The 22408-nt window shown below is 32.7% G+C and overlaps 2 protein-coding genes across 2 annotated transcripts in view; both read left to right on the top strand.

The window, feature by feature from the left end:
* The window catches only part of LOC127546449 (zinc finger protein 519-like), a 32128-nt gene extending 20174 nt beyond the window's left edge, over positions 1 to 11954 (top strand). Inside the window, exon 3 of the mRNA XM_051973561.1 lies at positions 11844 to 11954. Within this exon, the coding sequence (XP_051829521.1) occupies positions 11844 to 11954 (111 nt within the window). The remainder of the gene's footprint in view (positions 1 to 11843) is intronic.
* A 7642-nt stretch (positions 11955 to 19596) lies between these two features.
* On the top strand, positions 19597 to 21369 carry LOC127546448 (zinc finger protein 34-like; the record flags this gene model as incomplete). The annotated part of the gene is made up of 1 exon (XM_051973560.1): positions 19597 to 21369. A coding segment is annotated over one exon (663 nt), but the record flags the coding sequence as incomplete, so codon positions are not given.
* Positions 21370 to 22408: the final 1039 nt, after the last annotated feature.

Genomic DNA, 22408 nt, shown 5'->3' with positions numbered 1-22408 from the left:
ATTGAATCTGTTAGGAATGTTCTAATACAGAGGTGGAAAATGAATTTTTCCAGATTTTAAAATATTTCTACACTTCTTTCACTGTATGGTTTGTGTTAATGGAAGCATATTGTGTGGGCATGAACTGATAGGGAAGAAATTTATCTAATGAGTATTAAAGTTGTATATAATGTGACAAAATTAGCTTGTTACCCAATCATATTTCTCAATGCAGTACCTCTTTTATGTGTCCCCTTTTCTCTACATTACCATTACTTCTATATAAGCCTTTATTTCTACTCTATTGGATAATTATAATAGCCTACTAATTGGTCTTCCTGCTTCAAGTCTATCTCCATTTCAATTTATCCTTCATTCAGCTGTCAAAATTATGATTAGATCAGATTTAGGTAATGTGGTTCCCAATTATCTCAAGAATATAACCTCTCACCTTCATGTCTTTTCTCATCCCACTTTCTTTAGGTCTTGCTGCCCCTTTTAACTATTAGGGTCTTCAGCTCTGACATTATCTCCATCCACTCAATAAATCTACTTTCTTATATATAACTCTCTCTAGAATGTGAGGTTTTTGAGGACAGGTACTATTTTAAAACTTTTCTGTCTCTCTTTGCCCCTATTTTATCTTTTATCTTTTTTATGTCTTGCATATATTTTTTGTTTAAATTTGGAAGTTTCTTAAAGAAGCTACTCTGAACTCCAATAATCAGTTTTTTAGGTCCTTAGCCTGGACAAGACTAAGATCTAGAAGTCAGCAAAAGGTACCTTTGTACTTTCTGAATTTGTAGAACACATACCTAAAGAAGATAGGGTTCATTATGTTCGCGATAGGGTTCCTTCTATAATGCTGGACTCGAAGAACTCAATGACTCAAAAGAAAAAAAAAATGAAACAGAAGAAAGCATGAAATGCCTCCTAGGAAAAACAACAGACCTGGAAAATAGATCTAGGAGAGACAATCTAAGAATTTCTGAACTCTCTGAAAGTCATGATAAAAAAAAAAAAAGACCTAGACATTATCTTACAGGAAATCATAAAGGAAAACTGCTCTGATGTCCTAGGATCAGAAGGTAAAATAGCCAGTGGAATAATTCATTATTTCCTGAAAGAAACCCCAAAATGAAAACTCCAAGGGATATTGTGGCTAAATTTCAGAACTATAAGACCAAGGAAAAAATATTTCAAGCAGCCAGAAAGAAATGCTTTAAATACCAAGAAGCCACAATCAGGATTACCCAGGACCTAGCAGTTTCACCTTAAAGGATCAAGGAGTTTGGCATCTGATATACTGAATAGCAAGGCAAGCAAGCCAAGAATAGGATATGCAGCTAAAATGAGCATTATTTTTCAGGAAAGAAGATGGACATTCAATGATATAGGTGAATTTCTTCTATTTCTGATGAAAAGACTAGAACTGAACAAAAAATTTAATCTCCAAACACAGAACTCAAGAGAAGCATAAAAAGGTAAAAAGAAAAGAACTCTTGAGAACTATATTTCTTTTATGGGTATACTTAGAGAGTGTGGGTATAATTTACTTTTATTATGATTTTATGAAAAAGAAACTAGGAAGGGATTGTACTGGAAAAAGAGAAATTTTCTGAAGAAAACTACTTAAAAATTTTGATGAAATGAGAAAAGCATATAACTCCCTACAAAATAGATATAAAAAAGATAACAACTTGTTGAAAAATAGAATTTGTGAAATGGAAAAAAATGCAACGAACAAAGCAATTCATTTAAAAATCAAATTGGCCAAATAAAAAAGGAGCTAAAAAAGGTAATTAAAAAATAATATACTAAAACTTAGAATTGAACAAATGAAAGTGGAGAACTTAATAAAATTCAAGAATCAGTCAAATAAAACAACAGCAACAAAAAAAAAAAAAAAAAAAAGAAATTAAGGAGGTAAACAGAAAGTTAGGAAAGTTAGGCATGATAGATCTTTGGAGAAAATTGAATGGACACCCAAAGGAGTATAGTTTTTTCAAAAGAGTTTCATGGAACCTACACAAAAATTGACCATGTATTAGGCATAAAAACCTTAAAATCAAATGCAGAAAGGCAGAAATAGTAAATGCATTTTTTTTAGATCATGATGCAATAAAAATCGCATGCAATAAAAGACCATGGAAGAATAGACCAAAAATTAATTAGAAACTAAATTATTTAATCCTATAGAATGAATGGATGAAACAACAAATCATAAACACTATCAATAAATAATCAGTTATTTATTATTAATTATATCATATATATATATAATTAATTAATAAATAAAGAAATAAAAATAAATCCTGGAAAATGACAATAATGAGACAACATACCAAAATTTATGGGACTCAGCCAAAATAGTTATTATAAGAAGTGTTATATCTCTTGATGCTTACTTGCACAAAATAGAGAAAGAGAAGATCAATAAAGAAATCCCAGGGAGTGCAGGGAAACAGAATTTGTGAATTGGAAAAAGAAAATAACTCAGTAAAAAAAAAATAGTGAAATGGAAAAAAAATTCCATAGACCAGAACTTAAAAACTCAATTGAACATATACAAAAAGAAATTTTAAAAAGCTAGTGAAGAAAATAATTCATTAAAAATCAGAACTGAGCAAATAGAAACGAATGATTCATTGAGACACCAAAAGAGCAAAATCAAAAAAAAAAAAAGCAAGGATAGTAATCCTGTTCTTAGATCAAGTAAAGGTAAACATAGACCTAGTTAAAAGAGATAAGGAAGGAATCTATATCTTGCTAAAGGATATCATAGATAATGACACAATATCAATATTAAACAGTTTTGCTCCAAGTGGTACAAGATCCACATTCCTAATGGAGAAGTTAAGAGAGATGCAAGTAAAAATAGACAGCAAAACTATACTAGGTGGGGATCTCAGCCTTGCTCTCTCAGAACTAGTTAAATCTAACCACAAAATAAATAAGAAATTAAGGAGGTAAACAGAAAGTTAGGAAAGTTAGGCATGATAGATCTTTGGAGAAAATTGAATGGACACCCAAAGGAGTATAGTTTTTTCAAAAGAGTTTCATGGAACCTACACAAAAATTGACCATGTATTAGGCATAAAAACCTTAAAATCAAATGCAGAAAGGCAGAAATAGTAAATGCATTTTTTTTAGATCATGATGCAATAAAAATCGCATGCAATAAAAGACCATGGAAGAATAGACCAAAAATTAATTAGAAACTAAATTATTTAATCCTATAGAATGAATGGATGAAACAACAAATCATAAACACTATCAATAAATAATCAGTTATTTATTATTAATTATATCATATATATATATATATATATATATATATATATATATATATATATATATATAATTAATTAATAAATAAAGAAATAAAAATAAATCCTGGAAAATGACAATAATGAGACAACATACCAAAATTTATGGGACTCAGCCAAAATAGTTATTATAAGAAGTGTTATATCTCTTGATGCTTACTTGCACAAAATAGAGAAAGAGAAGATCAATAAAGAAATCCCAGGGAGTGCAGGGAAACAGAATTTGTGAATTGGAAAAGAGAAAAACTCCCAGGAAATAGGATTTGTGAATTGGAAAAAGAAAATAACTCAGTAAAAAAAAAATAGTGAAATGGAAAAAAAATTCCATAGACCAGAACTTAAAAACTCAATTGAACATATACAAAAAGAAATTTTAAAAAGCTAGTGAAGAAAATAATTCATTAAAAATCAGAACTGAGCAAATAGAAACGAATGATTCATTGAGACACCAAAAGAGCAAAATCAAAAAAAAAAAAAGCAAGGATAGTAATCCTGTTCTTAGATCAAGTAAAGGTAAACATAGACCTAGTTAAAAGAGATAAGGAAGGAATCTATATCTTGCTAAAGGATATCATAGATAATGACACAATATCAATATTAAACAGTTTTGCTCCAAGTGGTACAAGATCCACATTCCTAATGGAGAAGTTAAGAGAGATGCAAGTAAAAATAGACAGCAAAACTATACTAGGTGGGGATCTCAGCCTTGCTCTCTCAGAACTAGTTAAATCTAACCACAAAATAAATAAGAAATTAAGGAGGTAAACAGAAAGTTAGGAAAGTTAGGCATGATAGATCTTTGGAGAAAATTGAATGGACACCCAAAGGAGTATAGTTTTTTCAAAAGAGTTTCATGGAACCTACACAAAAATTGACCATGTATTAGGCATAAAAACCTTAAAATCAAATGCAGAAAGGCAGAAATAGTAAATGCATTTTTTTTAGATCATGATGCAATAAAAATCGCATGCAATAAAAGACCATGGAAGAATAGACCAAAAATTAATTAGAAACTAAATTATTTAATCCTATAGAATGAATGGATGAAACAACAAATCATAAACACTATCAATAAATAATCAGTTATTTATTATTAATTATATCATATATATATATATATATATATATATATATATATATATATATATATACCCATATTGAGAGTGTATATTATTTCCTCTTTGAGCCAATTCTGACGAGAATAAGGTTCACTCGTTCTTCCTTCCATCTCTCTCTTCCCTCTTTTATAGAAGATAATTTATACCATTCCACCTGTCCCTTCTCCTTTCTCATGCTACATTCCTATCTTACCCCTTGATTCTATTTTACTTTTTAGGTATCATTTGTTTAGATATTATCAACTTACATCTGTGTTCTTTGTTTATATATACTCCTTTTAACTGCTATAATAATAAGTTCTTGAATTATAAATATAATCTTTCCATGTAGAAATGTAAATAGATAAACCTTGTTGAGTCTCTTATGATTTCCCTTTCTTGATACCCTCCTTATGCTTCTCCTCAGTCCTGTATTTTCTTTTTAGCTCTGATTTTTTCTTCATGAATTCTTAAAAAGCATCTATTTCATTGAATATCCACCTTTTTTTCCTGAAGGATTATACTCACTTTTGCTGGGTAAATGCTCCTTGATTCTAATCCTAGCTCCATTGTTCTCGGGAATATCATATTCCAAGCCCTCTGATCTTTTCATGTAGAAGGGGCTAAATCTTGTATTATCCTGACTTGGCTTCACTATACTTGAATTATTTCTTTCGGGATACTTGCAGTATTTTCTCCTTAACCTGGGAGTTCCCTAATTTGGCTATAATCATGAGTTTTCATCCTGGGACCACACAAGGTGATTGGTAGATTCTTTCAATTTCTATTTTACCTTCTGGTTCTAGAATATCAGAACAGTTTTCCTTGATAATTTTTTGAAAAATGATGTCCAGGCTCCTTTTTTTTTTTTTTTTTTTTTTTTTTTTTTTTTTTTTTTTTTTTTTTTTTTTTTTTTTTTTTTTTTTTTTTTTTTTTTTTTTTTTTTTTTTTTTTTTTTTTTTTTTTTTTTTTTTTTTTTTTTTTTTTTTTTTTTTTTTTTTTTTTTTTTTTTTTTTTTTTTTTTTTTTTTTTTTTTTTTTTTTTTTTTTTTTTTTTTTTTTTTTTTTTTTTTTTTTTTTTTTTTTTTTTTTTTTTTTTTTTTTTTTTTTTTTTTTTTTTTTTTTTTTTTTTTTTTTTTTTTTTTTTTTTTTTTTTTTTTTTTTTTTTTTTTTTTTTTTTTTTTTTTTTTTTTTTTTTTTTTTTTTTTTTTTTTTTTTTTTTTTTTTTTTTTTTTTTTTTTTTTTTTTTTTTTTTTTTTTTTTTTTTTTTTTTTTTTTTTTTTTTTTTTTTTTTTTTTTTTTTTTTTTTTTTTTTTTTTTTTTTTTTTTTTTTTTTTTTTTTTTTTTTTTTTTTTTTTTTTTTTTTTTTTTTTTTTTTTTTTTTTTTTTTTTTTTTTTTTTTTTTTTTTTTTTTTTTTTTTTTTTTTTTTTTTTTTTTTTTTTTTTTTTTTTTTTTTTTTTTTTTTTTTTTTTTTTTTTTTTTTTTTTTTTTTTTTTTTTTTTTTTTTTTTTTTTTTTTTTTTTTTTTTTTTTTTTTTTTTTTTTTTTTTTTTTTTTTTTTTTTTTTTTTTTTTTTTTTTTTTTTTTTTTTTTTTTTTTTTTTTTTTTTTTTTTTTTTTTTTTTTTTTTTTTTTTTTTTTTTTTTTTTTTTTTTTTTTTTTTTTTTTTTTTTTTTTTTTTTTTTTTTTTTTTTTTTTTTTTTTTTTTTTTTTTTTTTTTTTTTTTTTTTTTTTTTTTTTTTTTTTTTTTTTTTTTTTTTTTTTTTTTTTTTTTTTTTTTTTTTTTTTTTTTTTTTTTTTTTTTTTTTTTTTTTTTTTTTTTTTTTTTTTTTTTTTTTTTTTTTTTTTTTTTTTTTTTTTTTTTTTTTTTTTTTTTTTTTTTTTTTTTTTTTTTTTTTTTTTTTTTTTTTTTTTTTTTTTTTTTTTTTTTTTTTTTTTTTTTTTTTTTTTTTTTTTTCTTTTTAAGGCATTCTTCTCATTAGCTTTTTGTATTTCCTTTTGCATCACTCCCATTTCTCTATTCAATTTTTCCTCTACTTCTTATTTTATTTTCGGAATCCCTTTTGAGCTTTTCTAAGGTCTGAGACCAATTTTTATTTTTCTTGGAGGCTTTGGATAATTTGTAAAGTTATGACTTATGCCTTAAAGTTTTATCAGCTCTACTGGATATATGTATACGTTTTATGAAACTTAGTCCAAAGTTATTTAATTGTGAATCTTAAACTTAAAAAAAAAAGAGGTGATTTAAAGACAAGGGATAAGAAAGACTGATTTGCAAAAGCAATGAATAGTTTGAATGGAGCATCTAGTCAGAAGGGTTATTGGTTTGGAGCATGTTAGAGAAAGGGAGAGAGTATGTTGGAGAAGAAGAGAGTACGTTGGAATCGATGAGATGTGTTACAGGGGGAGAAATGATGTGTGAGAGAAAAATAAATAGAAGAAAAAAAGAAAGAGGGGGAGAGAGAAAAGTACAGCATGTTGGAAAAAGGGAGAGGAATGAGTTGAACTGAAAGGAGCAATCTTCTAGTGGAGCTTGCCATTTACCAGAGGAAAGGAGACACCGCATGAGGTTGAGGAATGCATGGCTTGGCAGGCTGGATCCTGAGGGGACTTGGTACAATGAAAAGAGTTAGCTATGAGAAGTGGGGGTTGGGAAGCATGGTGGAGTTGGGAGAAATGCTACATGGAGTTGGGGAAGGAATAAGGGAAAGATGTTGGTTTAAAAAAAGTGATGATCTAACTCTCCCCTACTGCTCCCCCCCCTCCACTAATTGTAGCTGCTTGTTAGAAAAACAAACTTGCAGCTGGTTGAAACATTAATTAATTGCTTTTATTATTTAAAGGAACAGCCTACATTTATATGGTGTTAATAACAATGTTTTGTTTTTGTTTGGACATGTATACAAATATTATATTTAACTTATGCTTTAACATATTTAACATGTATTGGTCAATTTGCCATCTGGGAGAAGGGGTCAGGGAAAGGAAGGAAAAAGTTGGAACAAAAGGATTTGCAATTGTCAATGCTGAAAAATTACCTATGCATATATCTTATAAATAAAACGCTATAATAAAAAAAGTTTTGTTTTTATTTTTCAAGTCTATAGTTGCTTTAAGGCAAAATCATTTTTGATGCTGTATTAAAGATTCCATTGCTTAGCAATACAAAAAACTTTCAAGAAGTTTGTTGGAACTGCAAGTTCTCTGGAAGTGATTTATTTCTACTAAGATAGTCACCTGTGTTCAGCAAATTATTTAATGTTTATGTGCATAATGGTCTCTTTGTTTAATGAATATGATAACAAATATGATCTCTCGTTTTCTTGAAGTACCTAGAGCAAAATTTTAACCTGATTTGATGGTTGTTATGAGCCAGAACTTGAAACAAGGTGTTAATTCACTGGAATTGATACAAACAATGCTTAAGTTTACACCTTTGAGAGTTCACACATTAGTTTACACATTAGAGTTCACAAATCTGGGAGATTCACAAAGTTACACCTCCCACAATCCCACTCTCTCAGAGGAGGAGTCAGCTTTTGGGGTCACACTTTTAAGAGATCATATATAAGAAGCTCTTAGAGTTAGTGAAATCAGTCAGTGGAGGAGTCAGAAGTAAGTCAGTTCAGGAGATTGACAGAGCCAGAGTTCAGTCCGGAGAAGATTCAGAACTGGAGATTCAGAGGGAGCTCAAGGCGACAAAAGACAAGCTGCAAGAGCTCTTGGAACCAAGGAGGGATATAGGCCTGTAAGAAAACTAATTGGGCTACTTTGGAAGAGACAATAAAGGATTTGAACTTTTATCAGCTGGCTGCATTTGAGGTGATTATTACACTGAATTGAAACTAAGGCTGCCTCCAGAAGCCCCCCAAGAAACCTGCTCCCGGAGAACCATCATATATTTTAGAAAAAGAATACCACAGATAGATTCCCAAAAAGTTTAGAGGTACTCCTCAATTGGAAGAAGTTGAATTAATACTTTTTTAAAGAATGAAGAAATTATTAGCTAATTCTGATAAGGTTCTTTAATGTGAAATTAGGATATTCTATATTCTGTATGAGTTTTAATTGATTGTACTGGGTCATCTTAAAGTTGTATTCATTATTTAAAGACACTCTGAGAATAATAGTTTTTGCCTTTGTCCTTTTGAACATGTTTCTATTATGGACAATATGCAATTTAGAATTTTTCTATGCAAAATTATTTGTGTAACATTGAACTTAATCATCTACTTAGATATGAGAGATAAGCTGTGAACTTTCTAGGATGAATCTCTTACTGTTACAAATATAAGGTTTTAGTTAGTACTTATTTCAGATATTTGATTCCTGAAAGCTAGATTCATGAAGATTTGAGTAATGAGATTTGCTATTGGATGTAAAATCTCTTGGGACTGTAGATGATATTATTTGGGAGTTTTAAATTCAGGTATGATTGTCTGATAGATCATAAAGCCAGTGATGAAATATGAAATTTCTGAAACTGAAAGGAATATGCCACAAGTTACTCAGAACAAATTGTTACAGGTGGAAGTTAGTATCTGGGAAAGAATTAGGAGGATGACCTTGGTCTCTGCTTAAGGTGGGATCCTTCTGATTCAGTTTCCCAGTGGCATTCTTTTCACTAAGAATCCACCTGATTATTCCTAAGTCTGTCTTAAGGTGGAATTGTTAAAAACTGAGACAATTACCTGAAGTAAAACTGAGTTAAGGATGCTTTACCCTGTATTTGCTCTCAGGTCAAGACCTGAAGGACCAGTTTTGATGCTATTTAAATCATGTACCTGATTTTTCCTCTTATAGCAAATTTCTGTAATTGGAGCAAGTGGTCAGTGGAAGATATGAGGCACAATGCAAGTATGTAGATGATATTTTGATTTGCAGCCCAGCCCTGGAGTATTCTCTGGCTGCTTCTCTAAAATCTTTAACTCTCTTGCTTCCTGAGGCTAGAATTTCTTTATCTGAAGGCCCAGTTTGCCTAAGTATTTGGGGCCACCTCCTATCTTCCCTTTTGCTCACTGAGAGAGGAAGCAGACCATCTTAGCATGTCCTGATCAGGCTAACATTTTAGGACCCTAAGAGCCAAACTAATCTCCTGCCTAGAGCTTTTTACACTATACATTGATGGAAGGTAGGATTAGATGTTGGGGGTCTCTGGAACACTACCTTACTTCTCAAAGATCTATGTTGACTTCAAATACATTTTTCATGTTTTGCATATCATGGGGGCTATATGGAAAGAAAGGGGATTGTTGACAACCACAATTCTCCATTAAGTATGCAGGGAAAACAATTACTGCAAGCTGTCTATGGACCTAGAGAGGTCTCTGTTGTTTCCTAAATGAAGGGGAATTCACTTCAGGTAAAGAGAAACAGACTTTCAGATTCAGCTGTCCCATGCTGCTGCTTGAAAAAATAGAAGCACCTTTAATTCCCCAACTCCCTGACTCCTGTATTCCTTCATAAAACTCCCAGACAAGTAAATTCTAAAAGGACTGTTAAAAAAAACCTACATATGTGCTTCCTCCTAGGGCTTCAAACTGCTTTCAGTTTTATTGACACCTGTGCTAGTTAGATAAAGGTTCTCCCTTGTAAGATTAAGAGCTCTAGGGTGTTTGCTGGGGGAGATCATACTCACTAAAGGGCACAATGTTCCACCCAATGCCCTTAAACAAAAGCAGGAATTTGGGCAAAACATTCTTTGGTGTTTATCATAGAAAAAACTGTTTGTCTGAGAGGCATTTATGATAGCCTCATCTCCTCTCCCTCCCCCCCCCCCCAATCTGGGTGGTGTTCCTGGTTACTGTCCCTATTAACTTCCATATTAACTATACTTTTGTTCTTTTTCTTTTGCTCAAATTTAATTCTTGCGTTTTTAATATGTTTGTGAGAGTTGCTTCTTCCTCACTCTGAGTCATGGAATTCCAACAACTGGGTCAACCTGAAATCACCTGATGCCTGATTCTGATATTCAGTACCAGATGCTGTTGCCTCCTACAAGTCACTTGTTTCCCCTTCTCAGTCTGAACCCCAACTGGGCAGGGCTAGCTGTACTATCCCTTGTCAGGCTGAAGCAGCTCCAGAAGATGAGACCTTCATCCCTTTGTCCCATATAAATCTTGAGTCCAGATTGCTTGAAGTGGGAATGATGTGACAATGGTGCTGAGCCTACCAGGCCTCCATAGTATTGTAGTTTTATGGATAACTGGCTGCCAGATGCCAATTTGTTCTGTGATGAAAGGGTTTCCAAGACAGTAGGAGTTGGTAGAAGTGAGGTCTCTGATTCCTGCCCATTGTTTTAAGCAGAAATATGAATTTAGTCATTAGAATAGCTCAAGATTTCTTAGCTAAAGTGGTTCCTGAAAGCTTCCACTGATGTGCAGGTGTTGGTTCTAAATGGTAGAGGCTGGATTACAGTTAATATTGAAGAGAGGGAAGAGCCTGAAGGCCTAGGTTACAAAGGTGGAATAAATTTATCAGGATCGGTGTGACAAATCTTCAAAAGTATGAAAAAAAGGAGGGACTGAGTGAGACTAGGTGAAATTTTCTCAAAAAGTCTATGAAATAGAGTAAATCAAACCTTGGCCTACGTCCCATCATCCCTATTCCCAGAGGTCTGCGGAGCCAGAACATCAGATCTTAGGCCCAGGTTGCAAGAAGTCACATGACCCACAGGAAGCAGACAATGTTGTCCACCATCGGTCAATGATGTTTACTCCTTTTAGTATAATGAAAAGATTTAGATCTTTTGCTATTTAACCAGCTTTACTATGGCCAGTTTGTCACGCTGGGCACATGTTGGGAGCTGGGGTGTGCTGGGCCTCTCCCTGCAAGGACTAAATAAATGTTTTCTCTTTGTACCTGAAGATGGCTCTGATTAGTTAAATTGGGAAAAGGAGTACAGCACCCATCCCACACAAAGAGAACATGGCTAACGTGGACATTTGTTTTGCATGCATGGCCATACATACTTATCACGGGTTTGCCCTCTCAATGGTGTGGAGAGGGGCAAGGAAAAGGAGAAATTTTGACTTCAGAAGAAAAAGACAAAATAAAACCCCAAACAAAAAAAGTGCATGTGCTTTAAAAACAAAACAAAAAAAGAAGGAATCTTTTCTAGGTAATAGGAATATAAAAAGGTTGTTGCCTTTGTCTTCAAGACGCTTTACGTTCTAGGAGGTGAATTTACAGGTCTGGAGAGAAAGGTCCCACGGGAGAGAAGCTCCACCTGAGCAGGATAGGAAGCTGGAGGGGGATGGATTTGGGTATAAGCAGCACCAATTACAAAGCTTTTTGAGGGGAGACAAGGTTTTTGGTGCTTTTCGGTGTGCTCAGCTTCAAGTCTCCTCCTAGAGAGGAAGAGCAATAAACAAACCTTTGCTGGCGATTGGAAGAGAAAAGTCCCTGATATATTCCAATATCCGCCCTTTGCTGTCCTAGGCATGCGCACAGACCTCAGACCTCCGATTTCATTTCCGGAATCTGGCCCAAGACCCTAATTCCGTCAAAGTAGGGCGGGACACTCGAAAGCAGTTGTCACGGAAACGGTAACTGGCACCAAAGTGCAGCATTTCCAAGCGGTGGAGACAGTTGGGAATGGCCGGAAAGGGCGGGAGTAATGGCTCTGACGTGCATTCCGGTTCCTCTCAGCTGTCACTCGGACAGCCTGGTCTGATGGACTTGCTCAGTGTCTCCTCCATCTTCTCTGAGCCGGAGCTTCTCTGGCCTGCGGCCCTCCCTCCATCCCGAAGTCTTCCACCGCTCCTCCTTGCTCCTGCAGTCCCGGCGAGCTAAGCTGCCCCCAGAGCTCGGAGGTCTTAACTGAGCGGAGCCGGCTGCCCTGCCAGACCGTTCCTCGGGCGATTCTCTTAGCAGGTCGGGCCCTTTCCTGGGCTAGCTGTCCCCAACTGGCGCCCGAACCTCTCTGGCCAATTCCCATCGGCGGGGAAAGAGAACTGGGCGCAGCCCCTGCTCTGCTGCTGCTGAGCGCCCTCCTGCCACGTCCGGGTCAGGCTCCCCTCGGCCCGTGTCCGCTGGAAGCGCAAATGCTGCTCGTGCGCCTGCTCCTGGAAGCGGGGCCGGATTGTTGGGGAAGGCGGGAGGGCTAGTTGTGGCCCTAGTCTGGCCGGATCAGGGAAGCCTAACTCTCGTCTTTGGTCACTTTTCTTTCCCAGTTCTGCCTTGTGAGCCCTCTGTCTTCTCCCAGGGGGCTGCATGGCTTCGGTATTCGTGACCCCTCCAGGCTACAGAGTGAGTTCGCTTTGTTCCGGAAGGAATGGACTGGAGCCTAAGAACCGGGCTCTCTTTTGTCTGAGCCAAGGGTAAAATCTCCCTGGGCTTGAGTCCTGTTTGTGATTGGAGAGGTTGGACTAGATGGTGTCCAAGGCCCTTCTCGCTATGTATTTCAATCTCATCATTTTGGAGATCAGCTAAAAACTCTTTGAGAGTGAAATAATATTAATTGTTTAAGTAACATCTTAATATTTACCAAAAAAAAAAAATTCAGATGGGTTTAGAAGACCTTATTTTATAGATCTTCCTTATTTTATAGATGATATAGATACTAATAGGTGAAATCGCATACCAGGTTTTCTTGACTCCTCTCCAGCATTTGATCCACAATTTCATATTTGATGTCTGAAGTCACACTGTAGTAAGTAGCAGAACTAAGATTCTGTACCGGTCTTTTGACTCCATCCCTCCTCTATACTATGTTGCTAACATGTGTGGCATCCATAGAATGTGCTTTCTACTTTGAAACCATCCTCTTCACAGAGTTTACTCATTTAAGTCTTTTAATTCTGTGTCCTGAGTTGGATTTGTGAAGGGTAAAATACAAATAATACAATAATGTATTTAAATCAGTCTCTACAAAGTACTTTCATCTTGAAAATATATTAAGTATTATAAGTTATATTTTCCCATTTGACAGGAAAAAACTGGCAGGGAGGGTTTCAAAAAGGTAGAACAATATATTAAGTTCCAGATGAAACAGTTTAGTCTTATTCTACAACTTCAGAGAAAGAAGATAACATAGCATTAAATCATTTCTGAATTTTTTTTTTCTGTACACTAATCTTGTTTTCTTTTTGAGCTAACTTAAGGTCAACATTATAGGCTTCAGTACAAGTTTTTGTCGTGGGAAAGCCTGAAAAAAAAGTTAAAACTCAGTTGGCCTATCTATAATTAAGTAAGGCCCAGAGAGTAATTAAAATAACTTTAAGGCAATTATAATGGTGCAAATTATGTTTGCTTTAAATTTACTATTAAAAGATAACAGTGAGGATGTGTTTTCACTATATTAAAATATTCAAGATGTCTCAAAGCTAACTTTTTTGAGAGGCAGTATTGAGAATGGTGATATTGCACATGAATGCAGGAATCCCTGGTTTTCAATTCTGCCTCTCAACACAGACTGACCATTTTCATGTCACTTAATATTTTTGCATCTCAGTATATTCATTTGTAAATTGGGGAAAGGTAAAACCTACAACACACCTAATTCACAGGATCTTTGTAATGTTAAAATGAAAAAAGGGAATTCTGGAAGGGAATTTATTAACTGGAATACCATAGATATGTCAACTATTAATATTAAATCATGCCATCTTGAGAGTGCTATATAGTAAGCCTCTCTGAATTACTCTGAAATGTTGCAGATAGAAAGAAATGGCACTGGATAATCTTATCCAACAGAAACTTATTTGATTATTAATGGAAAAGGATAGTGCTGTTACCTCTAATTGTGAATTAGCAATACTGATATTAATGTTTGATATTTAATTATAAAATTATATGTATAGCAAAATACATTGGGCATTTGAGGGAAAAGTATGATTTGTGATCTTGGAATGAGTTGATGGTATCACTTAGCCTTTCTTAGAATCAGTGCTCCAATGTATGAAATGAAGATAAGTTTTTACTCAGTCTCATGGAGATTTTATGGAAAAACATATTCATAAATCAAATGTGCAATAAGCTTGATTGCTTTTGTTTTTTATGTACAAAGATACATAGATTGTATTTTATATGAATTTGGCTTGAAACCCTAAATATCAATAACTACCCTTTAAAATTTCTACCATATTTACCACTTCCAGAAGATCCAAAAGGATTCACTGACATTCAAGGATGTGGCTGTGGATTTTACTGATGAAGAGTGGGGAAACTTGGACTCTTCCCAGAAAGAGTTGTATAGGGATGTGATGCTGGAGAACTATAGGAATCTTGTCTTCTTGGGTCAGAAGAACTATCCCCTGTGATGGATTCTTTTCATAGTGGAGTCTTAGTCACTCACTTAATAATTCACCTTTTTCTATGGGGTAAATATTTGAAAGTTAATGTTTGACATATAGAAATTAGTTACTTAACCTTTTGGTGTCATAGATTCATTTCTTCTGCTCTGTAGTCCCAAATGATATTTTGTATAGATGGAAATTGGATAATTATCTATGTTATATCTGTGTTTGTTTCTTTCCATTCTCTATCCATTCAGGTCAAAGATTCTCCCTGAAAATTCTAGTGCAGGTGACTGAGAAAAAGAATTCTCTTAGTGGTTGGATCAAATGCAATTTTTTTTTTTTTTCTGATAGCAAATTCTCCATCCATTTCTGGAAAACAATGTAGAGGATTCTTTAGATGAGTTTTCTACCATTCTTTACACAACTTTAATATGTTCCTTTATTCCAAATAGTGATTGGGAATAGGATAGAAGCTTCTCTCCTTAACTTTTTCCCATTCCAATGAGCAGGACTTACAGTTTGGAAACCAAATGTTATTTCTCAGTTGGAAGGAGGGGAAGCACTTTGGATGCATGACAGAGAACTACCAAACAGCACCTATCCAGGTTAGTCATTGAAAACCAGATATATGGGATCACAGAGGCCATCCAAGCCAATTTCTTCATTTTACTTATGTAGGAAGTTAAGATACAGAGGTTAAGTGCTATGCCCAAGTCATCACATGGGTGGTAATTTTCAGAAGTAAATGCTTTACCCAGATTCTTTAACTCCTGAGCCAGTGCTCTTTCTGCTAAATGTTCTTAAGTATGAACTTAAGTAGCTTGATTACTTTTTTTTCTGTAGTTTTATTGAAGCAGCTAAGTGGTACAGTAGAGTTTTGGACCTGGAGGCAGAAATACCTAAATTCTGGTAAAAAATTCTATGACTCTGGGCAAGTTATTTTACCTCTATTTGTTTTATTTTTCTTATCAGTAAAATGCTCTAACTCATTTCCCTTATCACTAAAATGAGAATAATGCCAGACTTATTTTGAGAATATAATAAAGTAATATTTGTAAAGTATGTTACATATCTCAGAGTGCAAAACAAATGACTACTATTACTGTTATTATTATTGCTGCTCTGGCTCTTATAGTAATATGTTGTATAATATTAAGAAAAGAAGGCATCATTGCTTTAGCTTTGATTTTTATTGAGAAATATTCCAGTGTTCATTATAATTGATATCTATTATAATTAATATCCCATCTTTCAAATATATAGTTTTATTATTTGGTAAAAGCAAAACTAAACATCAAAAAATCTGGAACTTGATGCAATATTTAAAATGCATAGTTTGACTTCTATGTAACACTTACAAAGAATGGGAGAGGTGCTAACTTTATTTTTTCTTTGGAGCCCATTTTGGTAATTATAATTTCATGACCTTTCATTGCAATTGATTTGTAAAATGCTCTATTTCCCTTTACAGTGGATTTATAGTATACTTTTTCCTGTTCTAAGTTATTTTGTATTTGGTTCTATGTCTTCCCAGTCTTCCATATTGTCATAAAAGTCATTATGTTTTTAAAAAATTGTCAAAGACAACACCCTATCAAATTCCTTTTACAAGACAACAGTAGTATCAGTACCTAAATCAGGAAAGAAAAAAATGCAAAAAAATGGATTTTAGACATATATTACTAATGAAAATTGGGTCAATTTTTTTTTTATCCTGGCAAAAGGACCATGATAATATAGCCAAAAAATTATTCATTAAAACTAAGCTGCATTTGTTTCAAAGGTATAAATAAATCACTATTTGGAAACAACATAATGGAAACAAAAACATCTATACCACAATCATATCAATCAATGTAAATAATAACTTTGATGAAGTATAACACTGTCTAGGCCTAAAAAGCAAACAAACCACAAAACTAAACCACAAATCTAAAAAGTCTTATATCTAAAACCACAAGCCCTTTATTCAATTTATAAATGCTAAAAAGTTTCTCATCAAATCAAAGAGAAAAAAAGCTACTTTTCTCTGCTGTTATTTGTTAATGATAGAAATAAAACAAGAGTAAGAAAATAGGGGAAAAAAGGAGTCAAAATTATTTCTATTTACTTATAAAATGATGGTTTACATAGAAATTGCAGGAAAATCAACAAAAGAATATTGGGACTGTTAGCTTAAACAGAAGAACAGATGACAAAATAAACCTGCAAAATCATTAACACTTCTGTATAGCAATAATAAAATCCAAAAGTTTTCAATAGAAAGAGGCATCACATAATAATTAGAAAATGAATAAAATATGTGGGAGTCAACCTACAAAGGCACTCCCAAGATCTATACCATTTGAATAAATGAGCCATTTAAATATTTGAAGTATATTCAATGTTAATGCCCTGACAAAATAATATAATAAAAATGACAATACTGCCTAAATTAATTCAGAGATCTAATGTTTTGCTTATCAAACTACCAGTGGGATACTTTATAAAGTAAGAAAAATAACATAAAAATTCTAGAATGAAGAGGATTACTTTTTTTTTTTTTTTTAAGTAAGTACTGAGAAAATGTTTCTTGTAGTTTGACAAAGAAAATCAATGAAGAAACTGGTTCATTTCCTGCTCTCCTTTCTAGAAGTGGTTGACTAAGGATGTGAAACATCAAATTTAGCTCATGTGATGGTGAGTTCTACTAATGTGGAGATTTCAAATGTCCAACTTGCAGTGAGATAGGCTAAGGGAAAGCTCTGAGCCAATGGCAGTTTATTAAAGGGTCAGTGGTCCCTTCAGATCTTACTCCTGGGAAATAGGTGCAAATATATTTTATTCCTTTTGAACATGTAAGGACTCGTTCAGTTCTCTAATTGAGGATTACATTTTTATATCTCTTCTTGTACTAGAAAGAAATAACCAATAACAATAACAACAACTAACATTTATTTACCATTTACTTTGTGCAAGGCACTGTGCTAACATTTTACAATTATTTTATCTCATCTGATTTTTACAGCAACCTTAGGAGGTATCATTTGGTACTTACTAAAAATTAGAAAAGAATTTCAGTGGAATAAGGCTAGGTAAAGATGGATCACAAACACTAATACTTTACAATACAGTATTAGAAGTCTAGGAACAAAAATTAATTGAGAAAAAACTAAGAATTTATCAAGAACTGCTAGAATATCTGAAAGAAATTGGACTAGAATTAGTTTTAGATCATCTATAAAATACTACAGTAATTTCAAAAGTTTAAAATAATCTTAGTGATTATACTTTTAAATAAAGTAAAAAAATACTCAGATCAAATAACTTTCACACTTTTGGCAAGAGGCAAAAATCTTAGGCACATAATAGATCGAAGCAATCACAAATTAAAAAATCATTTCAGTTTAGCGAAACAGAAAAAGACATTAGCATTAAGAATTAGTAATTAGTATAAGAAGTAATACATTACTTATGTCTAATATTTCTAATAGTGGCATGCTATCTGGGATATAGAGAACTAACAATTATATAAAACCAAAGGGCTTTCCCCAAAGTAATTGTTAAAAACAATGTTATCAAGTATATTTCCAAATGTTTAGTAAAATAAGAAATGTAAATCAAAAGAAAATTGAAAAAGTCTAGAAATCTTAATCCAAAGGAAAGTTGAACAGGTCATAATTGAACTTCCAAAGATAAAACAAAAAACAAACCTTAACATACCCTGGTTCTGATCAAGTTAAATGAGTATTCTTTAGTGCTTAAAAGTAAATTGTAAATAAATGTTTCCAGGTGTAGAGAAAGAAAGACAGTGTAACAATCTTATCAAACAAATAGCTTCATCATATCAATTTCAGTAAGAGATAAAGTACAGAAAGAGAAGTAAAGATAAATAACTCTAAATATAAATGTAGGAAATGTTATATAAAATTTGAGTTGAACCTATGGAACTCATTAAAAATTATATGTAGGCATTTTTTAAGTGAAGCATTAGTACCTTATGTAGAGGGCAAAATTTACTCTACTTTGCTTTCAAATTCAATAAGTATTTACATTTTCATTTTTTCTAGGTTGGGAAACTAGGACTGGAATCAAGGCCACAGTTTAGGAAAGATTCAGAAACTCTAAATTGGAAGAACCCTGGGAATATTATTCTAGATTGCAGGGACTGCAGCATAACAATGCAGAGAAATATTCTAGGCAAGTAAAAAAAAAATCACTTAAAAGAAAAATCACAGGAATTTTCTGGTTAAGTCTAATCTTTAGATTATATATCTGCATATGAAAATATCTTCTTAAATTTGATAAACATTGATAAACATTTGTACAATACTTTGTACATTACAATTTAGATATTTTTAATTATTTAGAATATTTGTTGGATAGAAACTTTGTTAATGTAATATATGTAGGCAAACTTGCAAGCAAAATTCATTTACTATTCCTCATCACAGAATTTCTTTTGGAGAGAATTTCCATAAAAGTCTTGAACACATTCTCTGCCCTACATTATTGAACATCAGCTATGTCATAGTAAAATGAACCTTTACTAAGGTAATAATCATGAGAATGTTTTCTGTAGTAGCTCATACCTTACTCATCAGCAGATCCAGCATACTGGAAAGAAGGCTAACAAATGTGGAAATGCTTCCAGCTGCTGCTCACAGTTTACCCAATATCAGAACCTGTATACTAAAGAGAAGGCTTATGAATGTCATGGTTTTGGAACAGCTTTTCTTTCTAGCAAATACATTAACCACCATCAAAAAAATAATAGTAGAGAAAAGCCTTGTGAACATAAAGATTGTGGGAAAGCCTTGAACAGGAGTTCACAGTTAACTGAGCATCAGGAAATTCTTACTGTAAAGGAGCCTTACAAATGTAACATTTGTGGCAAAGCCTTTTTCAAGAGTTTATTGTTAACTATACATCAGAGAATTCATACTTAGAGAGGAGCCTTACAAGTGTAAACTGGGAAGGTCTTCAGCAAGAGTTCACAGTTAAGCGGGCATCATAGAATTCATTCTGGAGAAGAGCCTTCCAATAAATGTAATATTTGTGGGAAGACTTTTCGAAAGAGTTCACAGTTAATTCTGCATCCGAAAATTCATACCAGAGAGAAATCTTTCAAATGTAATTATTGTGAGAAGGCCTTCTACCGAAGTTTCAGGTTAACTCAACATCAGAGAATTCATACTGGAGAAAAAACTTACAAATGTAATGATTGCGAGAAGACCTTCCACCGGAGGTCAAAATTAACTCAGCATGAGAGAATTCATTCTGGAGTAAAGCCTTATAAATGTAAAGATTGTGGGAAGGCCTTCCACCAAAGTTCAGGATTAACTCAACATCAGACTATTCATACTGGAGAAAAGCCTTTTAAATGTAATGATTGTGGGAAGGTCTTCTGTCGAAGTTCAAAATTAATTCAACATCAGAGAATTCATACCGGAGAGAAGCCTTATAAATGTAAAGATTGTGGGAAGGACTTCCACCAGAGTTCACAGTTAGCTCTACATCAAAGAATTCACACTGGAGAGAAGCCTTTTAAATGTAATGATTGTGGAAAAGCCTTTCATCATAGAGTTAACTGTACACCAGAGAACTCATACTGGAAAGAAGCCTTACAAATGTAACCACTGTGGGAAGGCCGTTTGCTGTAGTTCTAAATTAACTGCACATCAAAAAATTCATACTGGAGAGAAACCTTTTAAATGTAATGATTGTGGAAAAGCCTTCCATCAAAGTTCAGAGTTAACTGTACATCTGAGAATTCATAATGGAGAGAAACCTTACAAATGTAAATATTGTGGGAAGGCTTTCCACCAGAATTCAGAGTTAACTAGACATCAGAAAATTAATATTGGAAAGAAGTCTTATGAGCATAATGATTGTGGGAAGGCTTACTACTGGAGTTCAGGATTAATTCAACACCAGAGAATTCATGCTGGAGAAAAGCCTTATGAATGCAAAGATTGTGGGAAAGCCTTCAGAATCAAAATACATCTTATTCTGTATCAGAGACTTCACTCTGAGGAGAAACCTTATAAATGCTATGAATATGGGAAGGGCTTCCCCTGGAACTCACAGTTAACTTTGCACCAGAGAATTCATAATGGAGAAAAGCCTTACAAATGTAATAATTGTGGAAAAACCTTCCCTGAGAATTCAGAATTAACTCAACACTGGAGAATTCATACTGGAGAGAAACTTTACAAATGCAGTGATTGTGGGAAGGCATACAATCAGAATTCAGAATTGACTCAACATCAGAGAAGTCACATTGGAGAGAATCCTTACCAATGTAATGATTGTGACAAGGCCTTCACCCGAAATTCAGAATTAACTCAGCATCAGAGAATCCACCTTTGAGACTAGCCTTATGAAATTAAGTATTACAGATAGGTGATCATATCAAAATATAGACATCAGAGACTTCATATTGGGGAGAAGCCTTGTACATCAAAAAATTCATAGTAGAAAGGAACTCTACAAATATATTTATTGAAAAAATTTGTAAAGCCCACAGTTCATTAAACATCAAATAATTCATACTGGAGAAAAACTATAAATATGATTGTTGAAAGACTTTGTTGGCTCCCAATTTAATCAACATTCAAGAATTTATATGATGGTGAAACATTTTAAATGATAATATGGAAAGATCTGGCTGGGTAACAAAATCTTAATGAATATCAGATTCATATGGGAGAAAAGTCTTACAAATATATAATTGTGAGAAGGTCTTCCATTGAAATTCATCCTTTACTCAATAATAGGATATTCATAATGGAGAGAAGCCTTATAAATATAATGAATATTTTTAAAGTTTCAGCCAAAGCTCAGAGTTTATTTATCATCAGAGACTACAGAGTAAAAAGTTATACTTTATAAATGAAATGATTGTGGAAAGACACTCTCTAATAGCACATAACTTAGCAACAATCAAAAACAATACCCTGGAGAGAGGCCCCATAAATACACTAAAATGATTGTGGGAAGACCTTAGCATAATTGATTCAATGCTGAATTGTTCATACTGGGGGAAGTCCTTATGAAGATAGAACCTTGAGAATATAAATTAATATGAAAAAGCTCTCAACCAGAGTGCTTAATTAAGCTGAGTTGAGTTTTTCCTTAACTGAGAACTTAATTTAGTCTTAAAATTAGGGATGACAAGGGGAAGAGATTTAGGAGAGACCATTCCAGGTGTGATCAGTTAAAAAGAGAAATGTTGTATGAAGAAAAGTAATAGGACCAATATGACAGATTCAATATCTACCAAGGTTCTCCCACTCCTTTTCCAAATAGATTAGGCTAGTTTTTTTCCTCCTTCCTTAAAAGGCTGGGAAACTGTCTCTAAGACTTGACTGGCACAGAGGATTAAAGCTCAAAATGTCTAATTATTAAAATAGTTTGAAGTCATTTAACTTCAGTTTCCGCCTTTATAAAATGGAACAATAATAGCACCTACTTCACAAGGTTATCATGAGGATAAAATGCTATAATAGTCATACAGCACTTAGCACAGTTCCAAGCATATTGTAGGCACTTAATAAAGTTTGTTTACTTTCTAAAGGCATTAAAAAGCCCACCTATATAGCATCTGACCCTTGAGATTCCTGAGGCACCTGGAATCTCCATACCTTCTTCTAACCTATTTCCATATGAAAATATAGGATGCCTTTTTTTTTTTTTTAAACAGGACAGCTGCATTTTTACTGAGCATTTTTTTTTATGTTAAGGCTAATTAAACATTATTTTGCTAACTGTTGAATGACCTAT

This window comes from Antechinus flavipes, chromosome 2, assembly GCF_016432865.1.
Source record: "Antechinus flavipes isolate AdamAnt ecotype Samford, QLD, Australia chromosome 2, AdamAnt_v2, whole genome shotgun sequence".
Taxonomy (NCBI): domain Eukaryota; kingdom Metazoa; phylum Chordata; class Mammalia; order Dasyuromorphia; family Dasyuridae; genus Antechinus; species Antechinus flavipes.
This window is presented reverse-complemented; position numbering and strand designations above follow the sequence as displayed.